A 22,430-nucleotide genomic window follows, 5' to 3' on the forward strand; every position below is an offset into this window, starting at 1 on the left:
AAATGCCCACCAGAATCACAAAATAAAAATAGAATAATTCCAGGCATGCTTATGTATTTGACTGTTTTATGTTAAAGTAAGAAAGCTGTTTAATGAATTTCAGAAGTCTAGAGACTGCTTCTATCTTTCCTCTTCTCTTATAGAAAACCTGGCCCTATTGAAATTTGCTCATTGAGACAAACTGAGATACAAACTGCCATCAGATTTTAAGGAACCAAGTGATGTCAGCATATATGTGCCCTGAGAGGTTCAGAAATCAAAGAAGCAGCAAGTAATGTCTCCATTAGGATTTCAGGGAACACTGATTGATGAGAATTGGTGAGACCACATCTTTTCTCCAGTGTCAACATTTATTTATTTATTTTTTCTTTCCTAGGGGGACACTATCTTGGATCCACAGTCTCCAATGAAAGTACAGTTAAGACTAAACTGAATGCATTTGAGTAAACTACAACTGAATAGTCTTTCCTAATTCAAAGCATATCCTTTCCTCGGTTGATAACTAGTCCAATCATGGTTAGTATGGGTTCCTGCAATCAAACAAACCATAAGCCATGGCAATTAGAAAGAGAGGAATTATGACTAGTGCCAGATATAATTACCTTTTACTGCCCTCAAGATAGCGCTGCCATCGTGTTATCCCTGTAGTGGTAGCACTGTCAGGTCAAGTCCTTAAGAGTAAAGACACTATCCTTTGTTGAGTTTCTGTATGTCCCAGGGTCTGTGTGTCCATTAACCCATTTAACCCTCATAACATCTCTACATGGCAGATATTGTGAGGATATTGAGACTCAAAGACAAATCAGATTTACTCTACCGCAAAGCTAGTCTCACCTCTTTACTGCTTCTGGTTGAGCGAGTCAGTCAGACCCTATCTAACAACAATCATAGTATTTGTACATAATTGGTACTTAATAAGTTCAATAAATAAACAGTTTGAAAAGTTGATGCAGTCATAAACTCCTAATAAAGTTGAGAGTGAAATCAATCATATTATATTTCAAAACAGTTAATGGCTTTATATATAGAAGTTTATCTTACAGAAAAAAAATTACTTCGGCTTTTTCTATCCTTAAGCTCTTTCAAATACAAATAAATTCTTTTCAGGGAAAAGTAAGATATAGTAGAGGTAAGAATGAAATACCTATTTGGTGATAAGATAAAATGTTGAGATTTCACAGGAAAAGAAAATCAGGCTGGAGACTGCCCGAATAATATTTTGTGGTTTATAACATGTCATTATCAAATTTTTGGAATGTTTGCCTATCAGACCTATAGTGAGCAGAATGATGCCCCCCTCCCAAGATATCTGCATCCTAATCTTGGAAAAAAGGAATTAAAATGACAGATGGAATTAGCTTCTAATCAATTGATCATAAAATAAGGAGATTTTCCTGGATCATCCAAGTGGGTCCAATGTAACCACAATGTCCTTAAATGATTAAGAGAGAGACAGAAGAGAGCCAGAGTGATATATGAAAAAGACTCTTAACCAGCCATTGCTGGCTTCGAAGATGGAAGAGAGTCAAGAGCCAAAGAAGGTAGGTAGCCTCTGGAAACTGGAGAAGGCAAGAAAATAGATTTTCTCCTTGACCCTCTAAAAAAGAAGAACATCCCTGCCAATACATTGATTATAGCCTGGTGAGACCCATTTCAGAATTCTGACCATCAGACGTGTAAGAAATAAATGACCGCTGTTTAAATCACTATGTTCATGATAATTTGTTACAAGGGCAATAGGAAACTAATTCAAGACTAAAGTAAGGCCTGGAAGACACCTGGGAAATGATGGTTAGATGCATTAGGCAACATCACGTAGGACCTGAATTAAGTCTCCTGGCTGGGGCTTCCCTGGTGACGCAGTGGTTAAGAATCCACCTGCCAATGCAGGGGACACGGGTTCAAGCCCTGCTCCTGGAAGATCCCACATGCCGTGGAGCAACTAGGCCCGTGATCCACAACTACTGAGCCTGCGCCCTAGAGCCCGCTAGCCACAACTACTGAGCCTGTGTGCCACAACTACTGAAGCCCGTGCACCTAGAGCCCGTGCTCCGCAACAAGAGAAGCCACTGCAATGAGAAGCCTGCGCACAGAAAGGAAGAGTAGGCCCTGTCGCCGCAACTAGAGAAAGACTGCATGCAGCAACGAAGACTCAAAGCAGCCAAAAATAAATAAATAAAATAAATCAATTAAAAAAATAGAAATAATTAAAAAAATAAAGTCTCCTGGTTGTATAGTACCACAATGTCTCCATTTTCTTAGATGTAGTTCAACATTAACTATATAAAGTGTATTAAAACATTTTAGCGTTACACAAATGGTTTTAGCCAACACCTTTTAAAAAATCATGATATAAATTGTCATGATGGAGAATAATTCAAAAATGCATTAAAATACTTTAAATATTAAAACATCATATATCTTGTTCAAATGATTAATTATACTGCTCTATTCTGATACATGAAAGAATTCACCATGATACCAATGGTATAAAAGACCCAGTGATAAAAAGAACCTTTATTACTAAATCCTCAAAAGCCCACTGAAACAAACATGTATTTACGGTTTACTAGACTCTACCCAATTAAAAAACTGAAAAAGAAAAAAAAGGAATGAAGGAAGGAAAAGAAAAAAAAATTCTCTTCCATTAGCCAGACTTAGATAGTTGAAATAACGATTGATAGTTGGCATGTTTCTACCTCAAGTCAATTTCCAATTCCTAAAAATAGTTGCTAGTAATATTAACATAGTAACCCACTAACAGTCACCAGTGTAAATATACTCTCAATAGAATATCCCAACCTATGTATTAGCTTAAACCATTGCCCTGAGGGAATTATACAGAGATTCTGCAAGACTTTCTAGGAAGTGAATGGAGTGGATTTCAGGAATAGTTACTGAAAATAAGGCCTCAGGAGACTGGAAAAGTTGGCAGCACAAAAACAAGGAAACCGAGATGCCAAAATATGAAGGGAGAGATTGCAACCAAGGCTAGTTAAACAGTGACACCCACTCCAGAACATCTACCTCTTTGCTCTCTCTTCATGCTGTAGGTCTTACAACTGAAGCTAATTTACAGAAAATCAATTGCGTTGTTCTTCCAATAAGTAACCCTTTTTAAGGGTCTTTTACCATGAGGCTTGACAAGGACATTTAAAACATGCAACCTTTCTACATGCTGCTTCTTTTTAATACTTTTCAGAAATGATAGAAATATAATTTTTAATTTTTTAAAAATTATCATCTAGGTTAGAGTTAACAGCCTCTGTTATCTCCTGGGGGTGAGAGGTTTCCAGACCAAAATTTACCCTAAAATTTAAAATATAATATTATCTCTTTTGAGGAAAAATTATATATACATATATATATGTATATATAAAATGAACTAAGTAATTAGACCCTGAGTATCATTGGCAGTAAATAAGGAATACCTTACTCCTTATTGCCACCTGGACACAAACTAAAGATCTATTGTGAAGTGATCCTTTTAAGAGGTCAAGGGAGGAAGAATGATAGGAGAAAGGTCAACCAGAATTGCTTTGTCTCCAAATGTTTTCCTCTGTATTCTGGATAATGCCTTATATAAATCCCTTCATTAGAAAGCTTCACATCAGGGTTTTTTGTTATTCCAGAATCCTCCGTGAATAGAAATATAACTTGGAGAGGCAATATCTTAAAAGCTATCATCAACCAGTCACTTAAGCAGGATTATCTAGAAGTCAGTTGATAACAAGTACCAGTGTTAATAGAACACATGAAAGGTGCTCGGATAAAACAAGACAGCACCTAGAAGAAATGAAAAGCACCTAAAATAATTAGTAATCACAAGAAAAAATCATTATGATTTTCCTTAGGATCTCCGGGGCTATAACACTTTTGACAATCAATGCATAAAACAAATACAAGGTGTGAAAATACAAGATTACATGACTGTTTTTAGGAAAATGTAACTTATGGCTCAGACGAATTGTTCTATTTTTCAAAGTTGCCTCAAGCGGGTGTAAACATTCCAGTAATGTTGCCATGATTAAAAGCATCCTCTCTTGGAAATCGCTTTGCACATGTGCCTCTTTTCTTTCAATCTCTTCAATGATAATAATAGTTCCATTTGAAGGTGGTTTGACATCAGAAAATTATTTAAAATCATTTAGAGCCAAGTGTGAAGAATTCAGAGTAAACAGTTACAGTGAGCAAGTTCAGTTCTTGGTCAAAATGACAGAATAACAACAAAGCAATGAGGTTAACTGAATTGCTCATGCGCTGGCTCTAATTTCAACAATCTAAGAAAAAAATCCCTTTGAAATGCATAAAAAGCAAAAACCTGTTGAAATGTAAAGGAAGATGGGGTTCCAACTCAGCTCCCATGAGAGGAGTTAATGCCTGTGGCCAAGGTTGCCAGATTGGTGCAGGGTTGATGCAGGAGAAAGAAATTAAAGCCATGTTAGAACTTCCTTGTGAAGTCATTATCTATTATCAACCTTCCTAGGAATCAGTAAGTCCTTCCCAAAGTCCGTATAGCTCCCATTATAGTTGTTATCATACTACATTAAAAGGATACTTTGGGGCTTCCCTGGTGGCTCAGTGGTTGAGAGTCGCCTGCCGATGTAGCGGACGCGAGTTCGTGCCCCTGTCCGGGAAGATCACACATGCTGCAGAGCGGCTGGGCCCGTGAGCCATGGCCGCGGAGCCTGCGCGTCCGGAGCCTGTGCTCCGCAATGGGAGAGGCAACAACAGTGAGAGGCCCGCGTTAGTCCTTTATAGCTTTCTCAATGCAGCTGGGATCCTGAAAACTTCAAAAACATTCAGCGTTTAAAATATTCTTATCACTTGGCTGCTCGGTACTTAACTGACATCTGACTTCCTCTGAGACAGTGAGAAAACTCAGCCCGCTTGGTGGGAAAAATGTAGCTAAAGCAAGTGTAAAAGCTTACAAGATGCCACAGGGGAAAGACAAGAGCAGCACCTCAGACTATCACAAACTGACTCCGCTGCAGAGGATGCTGCAGGATGAAGGGAAACACAGATTACCTACAATCCAATGTCTTTCAGGAAAATTGCCAAGTGCAGAATGTCCACTTTGCTAAAGTCATTATTCGAGCAATCTTCCTCCCCAGCTTGAAATATCCTGGGAGAATTAATAATCAGTTTTGTGAAAGCAGCTTTCAAAAATGTCAACATGCCCCCAAAATTTCAATGCTCCCTAAATTGATTTATCAACGTATGACTGTGTTAAAGCTTAGTGAAGTCTGAGCTTGTGGGAGTGCTTGTGTGTGTACGTGTATGTGCATGAGAAAGAAAGAGAGTAGAAGTGAGAATGCGGAGTAGAAGGGGCACAGGATGTTATGTTTTATTCTCTAGTACTTTGCTCAGGGCTTGATATCTTTTTCAGAGTTTTTCAACTATAAGTTTAGGGGGAAATGCAGGCAATCATGAAAGTACAAAAAGATACAACTTCCTATCTATATTCTCTTAGCACTTTAATTTTTTTACTGTCTTTTGCCTTTGCTGAAAAAGTTCTTCCCCACTTTTTTTTTCAATTATTCCATAAAAAGGCCCAGCAAGAAACCAGCTTAAATGATAAAAAAGAAATAAGCCAAATATTTTTTTGGACCCCTGAGCAAAACCCTTCATTTTTTTCCTTTTGTAAATTGAGACTTTCCTCTCTAGTTCTGAAGCATATTTTTTCCTCCTTTCTTCAATAACACATTTCTGCTTTTACTCAGAGTGATAAAATAATGTCTTCAATTCTCCTCCACAGGGGAGTGCTAGGAATAAAATGACAATACTATTATTTTTGGTAACAAGATAGTTTTAATTTTTTTAAACTAATTCTTCTAGGAAAATACTAAGCTTCAGCTTTGGCACCATTACTTCATTTCTGAATCTCCCTCCATCCTCCTTGAAGGTAGTTTGTTTACTAACATAGAAATTACATTCATCAATATCCAATGTTTCACTGTTTGATTTTTACAGTTTATTACATTTCCCATGGAGTTTTGAATAAGTTGGAAAAATGAGACAGAGAAAAACCGAGGGATCTGTTCAACATCAGAGATCAAGACCAAAATAAACCTTATAAAAGCTGCATCTGTCTCTCTGCCAGGATTGTACCCACTAATGCAGAGGCATATTATATGGTAAGTCATGCTTTTAGATGTGAGGATCTGTCTGCATTTCAATGTCTTTGTATATGAACTAGATTGTGATGAATAATTTCTTTCTTTCTGATACTATTTTATATCAAAACAAAATTCACAGCTCAAGTGGCAGCCCTCTTCTAGTCCTTACTAATGCTAGAGATCAAAAGAGCAGCACACAGGTCAACTCTGAACACAAGATAAATTGCATAAGTGTGCATGACACAGTAATTAAGGACTAGAAGTGTGGCTGGATTTCCTTTGTTTAGGCTTCACACAAATCACTCTCATTTTCTTCACATGGCACCTCTGTAGCCTGAAACATAGAACTGAGAATTTCTGATGTAGAGAAATGTATACAGACTATATAGATTACAGAAGTACTGTGTACAAATTGATTTTTTATTCACAAGCCATGTCTGTTCTTCCTTCACAGTGTGCATATGCTATTCCATTAACTGTAATGCGACATAGTGGGGACATCAAGCACTTTAAGTTCCTCAAGGTTCACATCATCCAATGATCGGCAAACAATATAGATACTGGAAAGCATAAGCATACAGTAAAACTAAATTCTTCGTTGAGCCACTTCTCAGGATAAATAGAGCAGTTACATGGTTGTAAATGCTTATTTGCCATTAGGAGTTTCTGCCTTGTGCTCTGGCAACTACTGTTCTTGCTTTACAAAAGAACAGTCAAAAAGTTCAAAATTAATAGCAGTGAATTCTCAAGAACACATAAGCAAGTAATGTACTTTTATAACTTGCTTACTGTGGAAGGTAAGTATTCATACTATTTGCTGCTGGGGACTGAAAACAATTCCCACTTGCCTAAGTGGATAAAAAACAAACAAACAAACAAAAAAAAACCTCACAAGGTGTATCCAGGAAACATTTTTCTAGAGTGACAGTAGTACAGACAGACTGAATTATGGATTTCATCAGGTCCTTACAATGTGGTTGTGCCCTATACACGGCATTCTTTGTCTTTTCTTCTCTTTTCCTCTTTCTGAAAGTGTACCAGTAACTACACTGAAGTGTACAGATTCATAACTAATTATCCCTTTTCAGACACTAAATTTGAATGAGCTTTCCAACTCAAACCAAATTGTTCCATCCCCTACTTTGCTCATACTCTAATGCTCCAGGAATTTTAGAATGTATGTTTGATGCTCACACTTAGTAGGCCAATAACTAACACTGATTAATTGCCAGAGTCCTTTGGCTTTAAATTGGTTTTTTCCAAGTGGGAGTTAAACTTTTAACCAAATGGTAAAGAGGTGATATATTGGGCTCTGTAAGAATTCAAGTGAGGTCTGGAGGGGATTATTAGTTGGGTTCCATACCAGTTTATCATACTTTCTTCCTATTAGTAGGAAATAACTGTGAAGCTGGCATTATTTTTAATACTTATTGTTAAGGAAAGAAAATTCCAGGGCTTCCCTAGTGGCGCAGTGGTTGAGAGTCCGCCTGCCAATGCAGGGGACGCGGGTTCGTGCCCCAGTCCGGGAAGATCCCACATGCTGCGGAGTGGCTGGGCCTGTGAGCCATGGCCGCTGAGCCTGCGCGTCTGGAGCCTGTGCTCTGCAACGGGAGAGGCCACAAGAGTGAGGGGCCCACGTACCGCAAAAAAAAAAAAAAAAAAGAAAATTCCACAAATTGTTGACTGTGGCAATAGCCTCAAAAATTTGATTCACTAATTCTGAAGCTTAAAAATTTTAAATCATATAAATCATATACTAAGATCAATCCAGATCACAAGTGTATTGAGATATTGTATAACTGAATCCAGAGTTATATTACAAAGATTCATATTTTGAGATATCTACCTGTTGAGTAAATATCCTATAATAAAAAGTATCATCAACACGTTAGGAAAGCACTATCATAGCAAAAATGAGTACATTTATTGTCATAAAGAATCAACTTCAGATAGGCTTCACTGGTACTCATCTGAATTTTAAGTGATTAAAAATGTGTCTCATAAAGAAACATATAATGTTTAAATAAAGAAATAGAATGATAATACGTTTTGAGAGAAAAAAACTGTGAAATGATGTAGGTCATATTTTAATTGAATATTTAATAATGAGCACCTAATTTAAAGAAAACCAGAGTATGTTATAGGAAATCTTACAAGGAATTCACTTTCACCTTTTCTTTTAAATGTTCTGAATGATTAGGGGAAAAAAAAACAAAAATAAGAGAAAACATGTCTTTTTAGTAAAAGGTAAACAAAATGTATGATTTTAAAATCTTCTAAGTAAAATTTTATTCTCTATAGAAAGGCATTTCCTATCCTAAATCAATTGACAATTCACAAAAATTAATGGATTTGTTTTCTCCTAGTTGTATTAATAACATACACCACAGACGATGAAAACTTAACAAAATGAAGAATATTAAAATAAAATAACAAAAAAAGGGAAAAATATATTTATGAGGTATTCCCCAAAGAACAGAATGGGTAGAAGGAAGGAGGGAAGTGCTTACTAGTCTAATAACTATCTTCCGATCTTTTGATTTGCACTTTAAGGCTTGAGATGGCACTATTAAAAAAAAAAATTGGACCGAGTGACCTAATTTCAAGAACATAGTAAAAGGTATTAAAATAGTAAGGCTGAAATTTCACTGAAGCCTTTAAGAAAAGTCGAGTGAATTCAATTTCATCCTCACAGAACTAGTTGGCTGTAAAATAAATGTGTTCCCTCTACTTCGCATAAGCACAGTGGTGGAGAGTATGGCCTCTGTAGCCAGACTGTCTGCACTTGAACCTCAGCTCTGACGCTTTGTAAGTTGTGGGGAAATGAGCAAGTTACTCAACTCCACTGTGCAACACTCTCCTCATCTACAGAATGAAGACAATTACAGGTGTTCTTCATAGTGCTGTTGGACCTATTTAATAAGTTAATATATATAAAATACGTTTGACCAGTGCGTAGAACACAGCATGCAGTATAAGTTTACCTATTATTTATGTATTATCCAACTATAATTGAATCTCCATGGGGGAAGACATGTGTGTCTTTTATTTTGCTGCTTCTCCAGTGCCTAAAACAATGCCTTGCATATAACCACATAATTGGCATAAGATAATCACTCATTGAGTATCTGCTCTCTGTAATGTTAACTGTATTACCTTTGTGTGTGTAGTTATATGTATATATGCATATACATATCATACATACATATGCACATACATACACACACATTAGTTTCTTATTAAAGAAACATTAAAACATTAAAGAAAAAGGCAAGAAATTTTTGTAACAAGGTAAATTTTAATGCTCCTGACCTAATAGTATGCGCATTGGTTTGGAAAAAAATCGGCATTACCATCTTTTGTCCTTAATCCCCTATAGAAAAGCCATCTCTCTATCTAAAATTGGTCCTTGTGTTCAACAGTTAAATACACCAAAAAGCAGATTTAGATGCAATTTTTAAAAAAGCAAAACAAAACCTTTACGTTCATGCCATACTTATTGCCATTTCCCTGAACAAAAGAACTGATTAACTTGCCATTTTTAATATAGGGGGTCAAATGTAAAATTAGCTCAGGAAGCTTAGAAAGGTACTTCTTAGGAAAGGTCTATTCAGCTGTTATACTCCGTTGTCTAGAAATTCTGACCAAAGGACAGAAAAGAAGTTTCTTTTCCCGACATTGATGAGTTAATCCTGTGTTATTACCCTAAAATATAACCACTTCCTACAGCCCACTGGATACATATATAGTTCCCAGGCTACTCATTATGTATTTTATTACATGACTCTTTAATTTTTTTAAGAAAATAAAAAGGCACAGTGAAAAAAAAAAATCCTTGATATTCCATGGATTTGTGTTGATGCAAAGTGTTGCATGCATACATAATAATAGTTGGTGAAGAGTCACTCAGAGCTTGGGACCAGCCTTGGTTACAGGTTTGGCAGTTTCCATATGCCAGGAGAAATCAAACCCATTGGATCTTTGTCAGACCAATTATGCCACTGTGTGTGAAAATCCACTGAGACTGTCCTTTGAAAAGAGGGATTATTAAGCCTACATTATTAATGTTTCAACTGACTCCCCCCACCCCTTAACCCCTATTCCTTTTCATTTGGACTTTAATGCTGAAAATATACTAGACATTTAAGACTAAATATTAGCATCATCATTTTAAAAGACTACTGTTACATTTGTGGAACAATTTCTGGACTATTTTATACGAATATTGATTTTACATTAATTAATATACCTACATGCACTTATATTGGTTGGCAAAATTAAAATAACTAAGATGTTATGTAATATCACAAATCCCTGTGAAAACTGAAAATTGCAAAAAACATTCAAAGATATGCATAAAAAGTTAGATATAATAAGCTAAACAATGAACTTCAAATTTTATGCACATGCATACATGTTATAGATTCATATTTTTTCACAAAAGCTATAGCAACTGTACCAATTTTTCATCAGTGCCAAGAACACATCTAAAGGGCTGCCTTTTGGAGCCAATCTGAAAAGGGAAAATGTTCTTTTAAAATGGAAAGTGTACCTTCCTTCCTATGAATATACCAACTGTGGTGAATGACAAGCTCATGAAGAAACAATGGTCTATTCCAATGTGTTCTGCTCAGACCAAGAATAGAATCTGCTATGGAGTGACTTGTGTATCCCCAAAATTCATATGCTGAAGCCCTGACATCCAATGTGATTTACTTGGAATTAGGATCTTTATGGGGCTAATTATATCAGAAGGGTAAGGCCCTAATCTGATAGAACTGGTGTCATTAGAAGAAGGGAAAGGAACACAAGAGCTCTCTCTCTGTGAATGTGCTGGCACCTTGATCTGGGACTTCTAGCCACTAGAACTGTGAAAAAGAAATTTCTATGGTTTAAGGCACATAGTCCATGGTATTTTGTTATGGCAGCCCTTTTTGCTGAGGATACATCGCAAATATTGTGGACTAGAACGAAATGCACATAAAAGCCTAAATATATATATATATATATGCAAATTTAAATCTATCAAGACTACTATATCAATAATAATTCTCAGATTTGTAGAGAGAACTATGTCAGAGAAGAGTTGACTGCAGGTAGCTGAAGGCCCCTGTTTTACGTAAAGAGGATGGGACCTAAGAGGTTTTGTTTGATTTTATTCCCCAGTTACATGTTTCACATGGAAAAAATAATAGAACCTGCCTCCTGGAATTGTTAGGAGGAGTCAATGTTATAATGTGGTACACGTCGTTGCAGAGTGATTGGCACAGAATTAAAGCTCCATAAATGATCGCGCTTAATGTTAGAGGCCGGACATCAGAAGTGAAAGAAAAACTCCCAGGAAATATTGTATGGAAGAGGAAAGGACTGTTAAAAAGTAGTGAATTTTTTAAAGTATCAAAATGGATACAAACTATTTTAAGTCTTTCCTAAACTACTTGCTTTACAGCAATAAGCTATTTCTTCTCCTTTTTCCTATCGAGATGTCATAGGCTCTGAAATGACTTCAGACAAAACCCAGTGGCTATTGCTCTAAGGACAGCACACACCCTAGTTGCACCTTGATCGGGGATCAGCATAACTTTGAAGAAATCAACCAGGATAAGAGAACATCAGAGGCTTCAAACAAGTGATTGTGACAAAACAAACAAACAAAAACTCCTGAAACCAAAAACCTTTTAAAAATAATGGATAGTGAAAATACCCCAAAAGTGTACAATAAATGCACTTCAAGAAGGGCTTAGAGAAATTCATGGATAAGGAGAAGTACTATCTTAAGTTTCCGTGGCGTTTTACAAGTCCCAAACGTTTTATGTGACCCTCATAAGCCCTGTCATGTAATCAGAGCAGGGGTTATTATGTAAAATGACACCAGATGAGTTTGAGAGGCTTCAGGACTTGAAAGGACTTACATAGGGTGCGCTGGCCAGTTAGTGAGAAAGCCAGGGCAAGAAGGCAGATTTTCCTATAACCTTACTAGGCTTCAGTTTTCTATTTTGCCAGAGGCTGTCAAAAAGCAAACCAGTAAGCAGAAGTTAGGAATTTCAGGGGCTTTAAACCTCATGTTTTGTAGTCTTACCTACCCTCTGCAATCAGAATTGAAAAGGGGGAAGTGTTAAAAATTCAGGTTTCTGGGATATAGTACAGACCTATTAGAACTCAATTTCTGAGAATGGAATTAAGTTAGGATAAGAAACAGCTACATGGCAATAACGTGGCAAGCATCAAGCATTTTGATTACAGTAATCTAATAATAATAGTAAGGCGAAGGTGAGTCTATTGCCATGCAGTGGTTGTACTTTTTTTTTCCTTTTTTTCTCCTTCTTTGTTTTTCTCTTTCTCCCAAAAGTACAGGGGTAGAAAATGAATGAAGACAGAGCACTTGGACCTGATACTCTAGGCTGAAAACAAAACCCAAACCAAAGCAAAACAACTAGTAGAAATGGGAGAAAGTAAATGTTTACTACTTTTTAACACCAGTCTTGCAATCATATCAAGCCTTGACACTTAGTGTCATCCTTCTGGTCACCAGGGCCCTGGGCCAAAATCAAGGCCACATACATTTGCTTTTGTTGGGACTGAATATTCTTTTCTGCTATAATCTCACCTTACCTCCTGACTCCCAGCTGGAGTCCAAGACACTTGGTGCCTTAACAGAGATCTCAGTCTTCTAAACTACTGAAGGCTGTTCATTCTTCCTCATGGCTCTAATCAAAATCCTCATTTCTTAAGAACTATTGATCTTTGTGAGGTGCTGACCTAGTTATCTGCTTACAGCAATTTACACCCAGGTGTGCCCAAGACTGAACCAACTCCTTCAGAGGTCATTTGCAATTTACAAGAGGTGCCGCTTAGAATCTCTGGACTTCTAAGGACTGCTTTTAATTTGCAAGGCATTTCTCAGCTTCTACCTCACTGCCCACCACTCCCCAGTAAGGGCATATTCTTTCTTCTAGACCTCTTTCCTGAGTACACCAAGTACACGTTTCTCTTTACAGATATGCTAGACTCTCATCTTTAAAAATGACTTCTCCTCAGGGGCAGTCAGAATGAAAATGGGGAAAAAAGATCCATTATCAGTGAGCATAGGTTGGTACAGTGATTGAATAATACCTGCAGGACTATATAAATTGATGAATACAGAGACTTATGCAAGCGTTCGGGTGTGTGTGTGTCCATTTTTCCTTGCAGATGAGGATCTCCACAAAAATCTTGAAAACCCATGTGTCTGCACACTTCTGCACAGCCCCTCAAAATATATCAGAAGTCTGTTGTGTGACCAGTGCCTCCCTCACATGTTTGCTTTAGTTTTATCTTTTTTAAGGGTTTGGTGTTTATAACACCACCAAGAAGAAGCGAGGAGGGGAAATCAGAGAATTATTCATTTGGTACAGAAACAAGTCATACATCTTGCAGAGAAGGCAGGGACTCTAGCCAACCTAGCAGGTAGTCTTCTGTCATGGAGACACCCACCCAGCAGGGAAAGAAAATAACAAATTAGGAGTTCTTAGAGTCCAATATAAAAGGGTCATACCACAGTCTGGTGATCCCATGTGGATGGATTTTCAGTCTACCTAGCAATAAAGCCCAGGCCCTTTGTTCATTCATTTGTTCCACAAGTACTTTGGGGGTGTCTCCTATATGCTGAGAACTCTAGTAGGCACTGGGAATGCCACGACAGACAAGACAAACTTGGGGGCAGTCTCTCTGAGCTTCATGTATCCCTTGCCTTATGTATATTATTTTTGCACAGAGGATAAGGGCCTTATTTTAGCCATCATTTTAATTACAAAGCCTTGCATGGTGTATAAAAGATATCGCAAATCAATCTATTCTCTATAAAATAAATGGATAAAAAAAAAGTCACACACATCCAAGAAAAGCGTTTTGCAAAGTTACAGATAGAAATTATTCCCAGAGAGCTATTTCAAATTGTGGGATTACTTCTGAAGGATCTCAGTTGTTTTTCTAGAGATAGGCTCAAAAATTAATTAAGATTAGAGTGATTTACCTAGTTCTTGAGGTTTGTTTGTTTGTTTTTAACCACATATGGGGCTGTTGTTTACAAAGTAGGGTAATTAATGAGATCTCCAAATTATACCCAGAACTCTTTTTTTTTTTTTTTTTTTGGTAGTATAAAGTGTAGTTTGTGACTGGAAAAAGTTTGAAAAGCTGGGCCTTTTCTAATTCTTTTGGGAAGAATTTACCTAGGTAAGTCTAAAAATATAGTGTATTTGAAAGCACAAATTTCACCACCTTCCTCAAATGCTTTCAGTACTTTTGAATTCTGACTGGCTATTTCTTCAAAGACTTGATAAAGTTCTTAGCTAGTTCCATCAGAGTGCTGAAAAAGCTGTTCATTACTCTAGTTTGCTCACCTCAGAAATAATAATGGTGCTTTTTTTTCACTGATTACGCTGAGAAGCAAACATGCATTCAATGCTTTGACCCTTAAGAAGCATAATGCAAATATAATCTATAATCATCATTTTTCTGCTCTGCAATCTTCTTTTTAATATAGTAATTTCATGAGGACAAAGACTCTATATCTTATTTTTCTTTGCATACCCAGTACCAGCTTATATTAATTGTGTTAAAAGAAAAAAACTTTATTTAAGCCAGTCTCTAACATTCCCATATTCCTCTTTATTTCTTTTATTATTATTATTATTTTTTGCGGTATGCGGGCCTTTCATTGTTGTGGCCTCTCCCGTTGCGGAGCACAGGTTCCAGACGTGCAGGCTCAGCGGCCATGGCTCACAGGCCCAGCCGCTCTGCGGCATGTGGGATCTTCCCGGACCGGGGCACGAACCCGTGTCCCCTGCATCGGCAGGGGGACTCTCAACCACTGCGCCACCAGGGAAGCCTCATATTCCTCTTCAGATTTTGTAATGGAGAAGGAAGTATTGTCTTGTCGTTTTAAATAAAATATCCAAATGCTAAAATATATAAGGTGGGTGGGTTGCTCTGAGTTTATCTCCAACTCTCCACAGAAACCTCCCTACATGGCAAATTCCAGTAACTGAAAAGGAGACCTGAGGAGGAGGATGACATCTGGGAGCAAGGGGTTGGAGCAGAGAGAAATCTGGAAGTCTGTGCGGGGATAGGAACCAGTGGCGAAATGCTCAAAGATTTAAAAACAAACAGAGGAATGATAACAGACTTCTCAAAAGCTTGTTGCTGTTGATTATTTTGATTCAGCTGAAAAGCACACTAAAATCCTTGGGAGTCTTAGTAATTTTGTTGTTTTGATTTATTATGTTTTTCTAATCATAACAGTAAAATAACCACTGTTCCCTACCCCGAACAATCTAGAGGGATGGTTCTCAATCCTTTTCAACTGCTTCCACAAAAAGACAAATTTTTTACATAGCAACCAAAAGCAGGAAGACACACAGGCATACAAACACAACTGAAATAAAGACTGCACAAGACGATATTTACCCTTACTACATGAATGGTGTACTTGAAATTTTTCTGCTTTATTTCATATCTTTCGAATTGTGGTATGGTAGAAACTCACAAATTGATTCATGTCCCAATAGTGTGTTGCAACCCAAGTTTGCAAAATTCTGCCTTAGAATGGTCCTTGTGAAGGTATTCATAAATACCCCCTCCATGTGGTTACAGATTAATTTATCCCCAAATTCTGGACTTCTTTTTTTGGTCTTTTGGTCTGTAATTTGTTTTGAGTTGATGTGATTTGTTACAGGATTTAGTTTAAGTATATATCTAAGGAACTTTACTACTTGGGATGAGGAAACATAATATTTCCTAGAAGCCAAAAGTGGAATGAAGTTTTTTCACCCGTTTCTTACACTGGTCCTTGTGCTCAAAACAAAATGAGAGGTTGATGAAAATTAGGTTTTATTCAGGAATTTCACTATATTCTCAGTGATATTTCTGAAAATTTCTATTTTGCAAAATTAAATAAACAGCTAATAAAATAAAAAGCCTGAAATACATGCACTGGTGATTTACATGGGTTAGTGTGCATTTCCTATCATTCCACATTTTAATGTTGTTCCAGTATATATTTACATTTCATAAAGGGCTTTTATATTGACAATAATTCACCAAAAATTTCTCAAGAGTCTTGAATTCTTAGTATTTCCAAACTTGGGGAAAACTTTAATAAGGCAGATGATATGATAAATATAAAATTATAGAAGTTTTCATATGGAACACTTATTTTTAAGCACATAAACACATACAACATAACAAATAGAGACATAAAAATATAAACAGAGAGAGTTAGAGGGACCATACAGAGAATTCTTGACTTACTTAGCAAATCACTATTTATACAACTAAACTTCGGCTACCTGCTTTCTCAAAAATATATAACGTGCTGAATTCTCAGAAGCTGCTTGAACTTATGTTATCTGACATCAAATAGAATAGCCTTCAGATAAACGTAGTCCACAAAAATAGGTAGCCACATATTCCTTCTGAATGTGACCACAGTGACTTCAGTGAATCTAACTTAAAGGTTCTAAATTTTCTTAAGGAATTTAATAACAACAGCAACACAAATCTTAAAAATTCTACAGATATTTTGGTCAGTATTTCAAGATTAAGGAAAAACCAGTCCATTGGCAGTGGCTGTGGTAAACACAAAATAAATCTCTCAAGTTTGTCTTACAGACAATAATTTTTATAAATATTGCTCCAAGTCCTTGTATACACATGTGTGGGAGCAAACACGCACAGTGGCATTTAGAAATACACCCACACAATGCAAAGGAGACACCATCCTTCACTCTGACAGACCTATCTCCCTGATCTGGAAAAGGCTTTGATTATGTAACACTTTAAAACTATTGATCAATTTAGGATTTTATACAAAGTCATTTTTTAATGTATTATAGACAAAGACTTCATAGACTTAATTTTTCTTGGTTTACACAAAGCCAGAGTCTTAAAATCATTGTTGAAATATGCTTTTGGTTTTTTTTTTAAAAAGACTTCACTGTTAAGTTCTGCTAACCACCATTCTGAGAAAGGAATTCCTGGTGACTTAGACATCCATTAGTAGCACATTTCTTTATTAATACTGTTTCTTTTATACAATATTTATTTCAATACTATTTATTGAATAGTAATACTATTTATTGAATATTTATTTCAATACTATTTATACAATATTTATTTCAATACTATTTTTCCTTAAATGAGAAAAAAACAAAACAAAACAAAAAACCTTGAAAATCAGATGCACAACAAGTGGGACAAGCAGTGATTGGCTGACACCCCACGGCCAAGGGCAGGCTCCAGCAGGTTGTGAAGTAGCAAGGTCATCAGAGTATGGTGCATAATGGAGCATCATATTAGAGTGGAATTCAGCCAAACACAGTAATGTATGGATGCAGACGCATCTGAAAGAAGGAAAATAAAGATTTATGCAGGTCAAAAAAAAAATGCTATGAAGAAATTTCCCCAATGGCTTATGCCCAATTGGAATGCTGTGATGGAGGTTTTGGAGCAGAGAAATTTTTATTTGCAAATTATGTGTTTGTAAATAATAAATATGTTCAGGGGGAAAAAATTAACTTGTCGGATGAATCCTACTTGGAAGCTTTAATAGTTTTTTTTTGTTTGTTTTTACACAGCATTAGAGTTCAATAATCTGGAATTTAGTTCATCACTAAATTACAGAAAATAAACCTTTATTCCGCCTTTAAAACATTAATTCACCAGAAGTGATAATTAAGACTAGTTTTAGTGGTTTCAGCTCAGTTCTTCTTGGAATGTGATTTCTCCCACAACACTAATGCTAAATAAAGCACTGTGTAATGTTCTGAAACATGGTCCCTGCTTTAGAAAAGATTCTAAGGGCTTTTAAAATAAATAAGAAAGAAAAGCAAAGCTGACTCAAGATATATAGATATAGATATAGATATATATAGATATAGATATATATAGATAGATATAGATATAGATATATACACACACACACATATACAGATTCCACTATTTCTATAGAGTCATAGTAAATAAATGGATATACAGCCTTGCTAACAGCCTAGCAATTGGTTATATACAATTTAAACATAAAGCTCTAAACAATTATTATACTAAATTTTCTACATAACCTCCACTACCATCCTCTTTTAGGAAAAGAAATGATGTTAAAATGTCTGAAAGCATTGGGGGCTATGGTGAAGCAATGGTTTTGTTATATTATAGTTAGTTTTAAAAATAGTTCACATTTTATTTTTGAAATTAATAAATTCAATCTTTTATATTTTATCAACAGGTAAATTTAGAATCTAAAATGCTATACTGGTTAACTGCCTAACAAGGAAGCAATTCAATTGAAAAATAGCAAAACGTCACATTCTTCTATAAATTTTCTAGAAAAAAAATTTAGAGGAAATGTTAGTTCAGAATTGTGTGTTAAGGATGTTAATAAAGTAAAGTGCATCTACACAGTCGGCAAAATGCAAAGGAGCATAGAGCCAAAGGAATCATCACTATTGATGGAAAAGGTAAAAGATTATCCCAATTAGAATGCATAGAAAGTTTCATAAATAATGTATAGAAAGCTTTATTCATTTCCATTACAAATATGTTTTTACTGAGGATATACTAAATGCTAGGTAGAAGCTTATATCTACTGTCATTGTTCTGCTAAAATGAAAAATTCTCTCAACTTGTTGAATATATGTTCTAAACCATGTTAAGTTACTTTAATGTCCATCATCATTTGCTATCTTACATAAGAGGAAAATAACTATGAATAACTATGAATTTCTTTTAATCTATCAAATTTGGATTATAATTTCCCTGATTTTACAGATATAAACTAGAGCCTAAAGCAGAATTATATACTATTGTAAAAAAATCCATTTTAATAACCAAATATATAGCTATACATACATAATTAAACCTCAAGAGATTTCTGTCACTATTGAAATATATACAGAAAAAGAGAGAAATTCAATTTTTTTTCCTACAGGTAGCATGATTAAAAAAAAAAAACAAACATTGGACTCTCTGCACTCCATGACTTGGACTCTAGTCCACATTATATCCCTAATAATCTTAATGATATCAATCAAATTAACTTTCATACTAGGCCTCAGTTTCTTCTACAAAATGAGGGGGTTGGTTTGGTTGATATCTTTTAATTCTAAAATGTGATAACTTAGTAATTTTAGATACAAACATTAAGCAATTGATTATGACATATATTATGTCAGTTTTATATGTGTTTAAGTTCAAATGTTTCCTATGTATCAATGTATGAATATCACAGGAAATAAAAGCCTAATGGAAACATAGTTGGTTTATATGGAAACATCTGTGTACGTATGTGTGAGAGAGAGAGATTGATATATATTTACCACATGTGCATGCTTTTCGGCATAAGAGATATGTACTTACTCAAAGATAAAAGATAACAAGAAAGAATGATTTTGCTATAGTTGTCCAGCTGCATGATTTACTTAGAACCCTGACTTAAATTGACTTTGTGGTCTTATGTCAAAGTCAGTAATTGACTTAGAAGTTTGGGGTAAGATTCAAATGGTCATACCTGGACTTCAATAAAAATTCGTATATTCATTAGAGATAAATCAGCGGATGACCCTTTCCTTGTTTCACAGACATCCAGAAAGCCAAGTATTGTTGCTTTAGTAGATACCTCCTGACTAAAGACACAGCCTAACTTTCATCAGTTATTAGTCTCTTGCCTATGATTTCAGGTCGTATGTAACAAAAATCTCAACATATGCAGATTCATTGTGCCTCTTGAAAGTGTCCTTGGTCATAGACAGGAGAATCACATTGTAGAAGTTATTTTTATAGAATTAAAGCTGGAAGCTGTGGTTGGCATTTCCACTATAATACATATGGTGTAATATACATTCACAAATAAATTGATATTCAGTTTTCTCAGTGCTTAGAACTCTAATAGATGATGGCAAGTCATTATTTGTTTCCAAAATGGAAGTAATTAAAAAAAATAATTTCTGCCATAATTTTACTAAGTATACAATGAATAGACTGAACACAGTTTGATCAATTAAAGGGAACTTTATTCAGATGACATGCAGAAGTTCCTTAGGCAAGAGAAACTGTCACTGGAGTTAATATGAATTTTTCTTGAGTATTTCAGTATCAGCTACAAATGGCTTTTTAAATTAATGTTTATTCAAGCTGTATCCTCTATATGCTTGCAGAAATAAAGTACCTTACTTTCCATTTACTAAATAAGATGAAATTCTTACTTGCCAGTTCATTATCTAAATAATATTATGGCAAGGATAAGCTCAAAAGAACTTGAAAATAATATGCAAAGTGGGAACTATACTTTTACATTGCCTATTAATCTTTTGGAATTATACTATTTTTAAGAAAATTGAAAAATACTTAACACATAGTAAAATAAATAGAAAAATAGAATGATTCTGGCTTCATTTCACAAGTCAAAAGCACAGCTGAACTTCCAGTTCACAAAACTTTAACAGCCACCAAGACCGGGTTTACCAAGTAAAGGGAGAATGAAATGGAATGGTGTACACTTAATGCTGTCAATGATCCCCATTTTTCTCAACTAGACAGATTATTAAGTTGAGAACAAGGGCTTTTCTTTGAATTGCAAAGGTATGAACTATGAAAACCTGCGCTACGTAATCAGTTTTCCTAATGTGTGAATTTCAGAAATAATTCCGGCATCTCTGCAACACATTATCTCCTAGATTCTGCCCAAGAGTAACTATAGAAGATTGATTTGAATGTCTCTAGAGCCTATGAAAACAAACCAAAAAGAAGGGGAGGGGGGCATTATTTACAAACTTTTATTTCTACAAAGCTGTTTAACTCATTATAATGTAACCATTAAGAGGACTTAGGAGCAACACTTCATACCAATTCTCATGAAGATAAGAACACTGTAAAAGACATCATTTCCATTATATCACAAGTAAAGAACTATGATAAGAAATTCAGGAAAAATATAAATAAAAAAACGCTTTACCTCAGATAAAATCTCATATTTTTAATTAATCCCTACTGTAAGAAATTAAAAGACAGCAACCCTCAAGATTTTCTTTAGATAAATTTGGCATTAAAAGGGAGAAATTATAAGAAAATGCTGCATTCTTTTTTTAATTTTATTTTTCAGTTTTAATCAAGGAAAATACATTTTGGCAATGTTTAAAAACTAAACGTAACATTTTTAAAAAATAAATATAGAAAATCATCTATCTACATTACAACAAAAATGAGAACAAAAAAGATCCTGTTTATTATGTGAGATGTCTAAACAGAACGTAACTTTGTAAATGGATCCCTTGTCTCCTGACAGCAATATTGAGGAGATGAAGCATATCAATTACTATTACTAATTACATTAAGGGGAGTGTACTTCATTTGCCTTTCTTTCATTTTAGGTCAGCTATTTATTGTGGTTAAAACTTTATTCATCTTTTGAATGCCTAACAACACAGAAGTTTTTCAAAGTCACTTTTAGCAAAGTGCATGGTTTATTTCAATGGCTTTGTAGTTTTTCTCTTCTGGTATATGGATGTCTTTGCTGAGTTAAGAGACTAACACCATACATTAGTTTATTTATAAGCATATCACTTTGCCTTTTAAACAGGATGCCACAACAGTCTTGATATTGGCTGTTTTAAATATTCAAGAATATAGAGCTAACCCCATTTGATGAGCTAAATAAAGCTTAATGACAGCACAGAACATAGGAAGTGGTTGCATAAAGTATCAATAAATCTGCCACTTGATATGTCTACTCAAAATTTTAAGATTACATAATTTAGAATGCCACAGGACAAAAAGTCCTATTAAGATGACAGTGGAGAAATAAGTTTTCTGCAGAAAAATCTCTTCACATGCTTTTGCATAACACATTACCATTTTCTAAATAAATTTCTACAGATCTTTATTTGTGGGTGTTATTATAACTAACGTTATAAAAGTGCTGTTATTTTTAACTGGAATCGTCCTTGTTTACAAAACAGATAAAAGCACCAAAAACAAAACAAAAATCTTCTAGTTCCAGGTAAAGCAATAACACAACAACAGATATACTCTCCACTTGCTATATTTCAGTTTAAAAGAAATAACTCAGGCTCATGTGCATGAAAAGACATCTTTTTGAAAGTCATTTAATTCAGTGTAGTCCATACCTGTGTTTTCTTGGATTGATTTGATAACTGGATATAAAAGCATGTTGTCTTTCTCCTTATCCAAATACCTACAGTAAACTACTATATATCAAAGTCATTTCTTTAGAAAGTTGATTTTTTTAAATTATGACAATAAAAATTAATATTTATCTCTTTT

General features: G+C 35.1%; 1 protein-coding gene across 6 annotated transcripts in view; it reads right to left on the reverse strand.

Annotated features, from left to right (window-relative positions):
• PCDH7 (protocadherin 7) overlaps positions 1-22,430 on the reverse strand; it is a 406,244-nt gene that overhangs the window by 379,115 nt on the left and 4,699 nt on the right. The window contains exon 2 of one of the 6 annotated variants that reach the window (XR_009519575.2): positions 4,559-4,703. The exons of 4 other annotated variants lie outside the window; for them this stretch is intronic. Coding sequence is in view for 1 of the 2 variants with exons in the window: in XM_060012726.2 (XP_059868709.1) it covers positions 17,462-17,497 (36 nt within the window). In the remaining variant the exon portion in view is untranslated. Of the gene's footprint in view, positions 1-4,558; positions 4,704-17,170; positions 17,498-22,430 lie in introns of those variants that run through there. One more of the 6 variants, XM_060012726.2, reaches the window with a different exon arrangement.

This window comes from Delphinus delphis, chromosome 5 (assembly GCF_949987515.2).
Source record: "Delphinus delphis chromosome 5, mDelDel1.2, whole genome shotgun sequence".
NCBI classification, from domain to species: domain Eukaryota; kingdom Metazoa; phylum Chordata; class Mammalia; order Artiodactyla; family Delphinidae; genus Delphinus; species Delphinus delphis.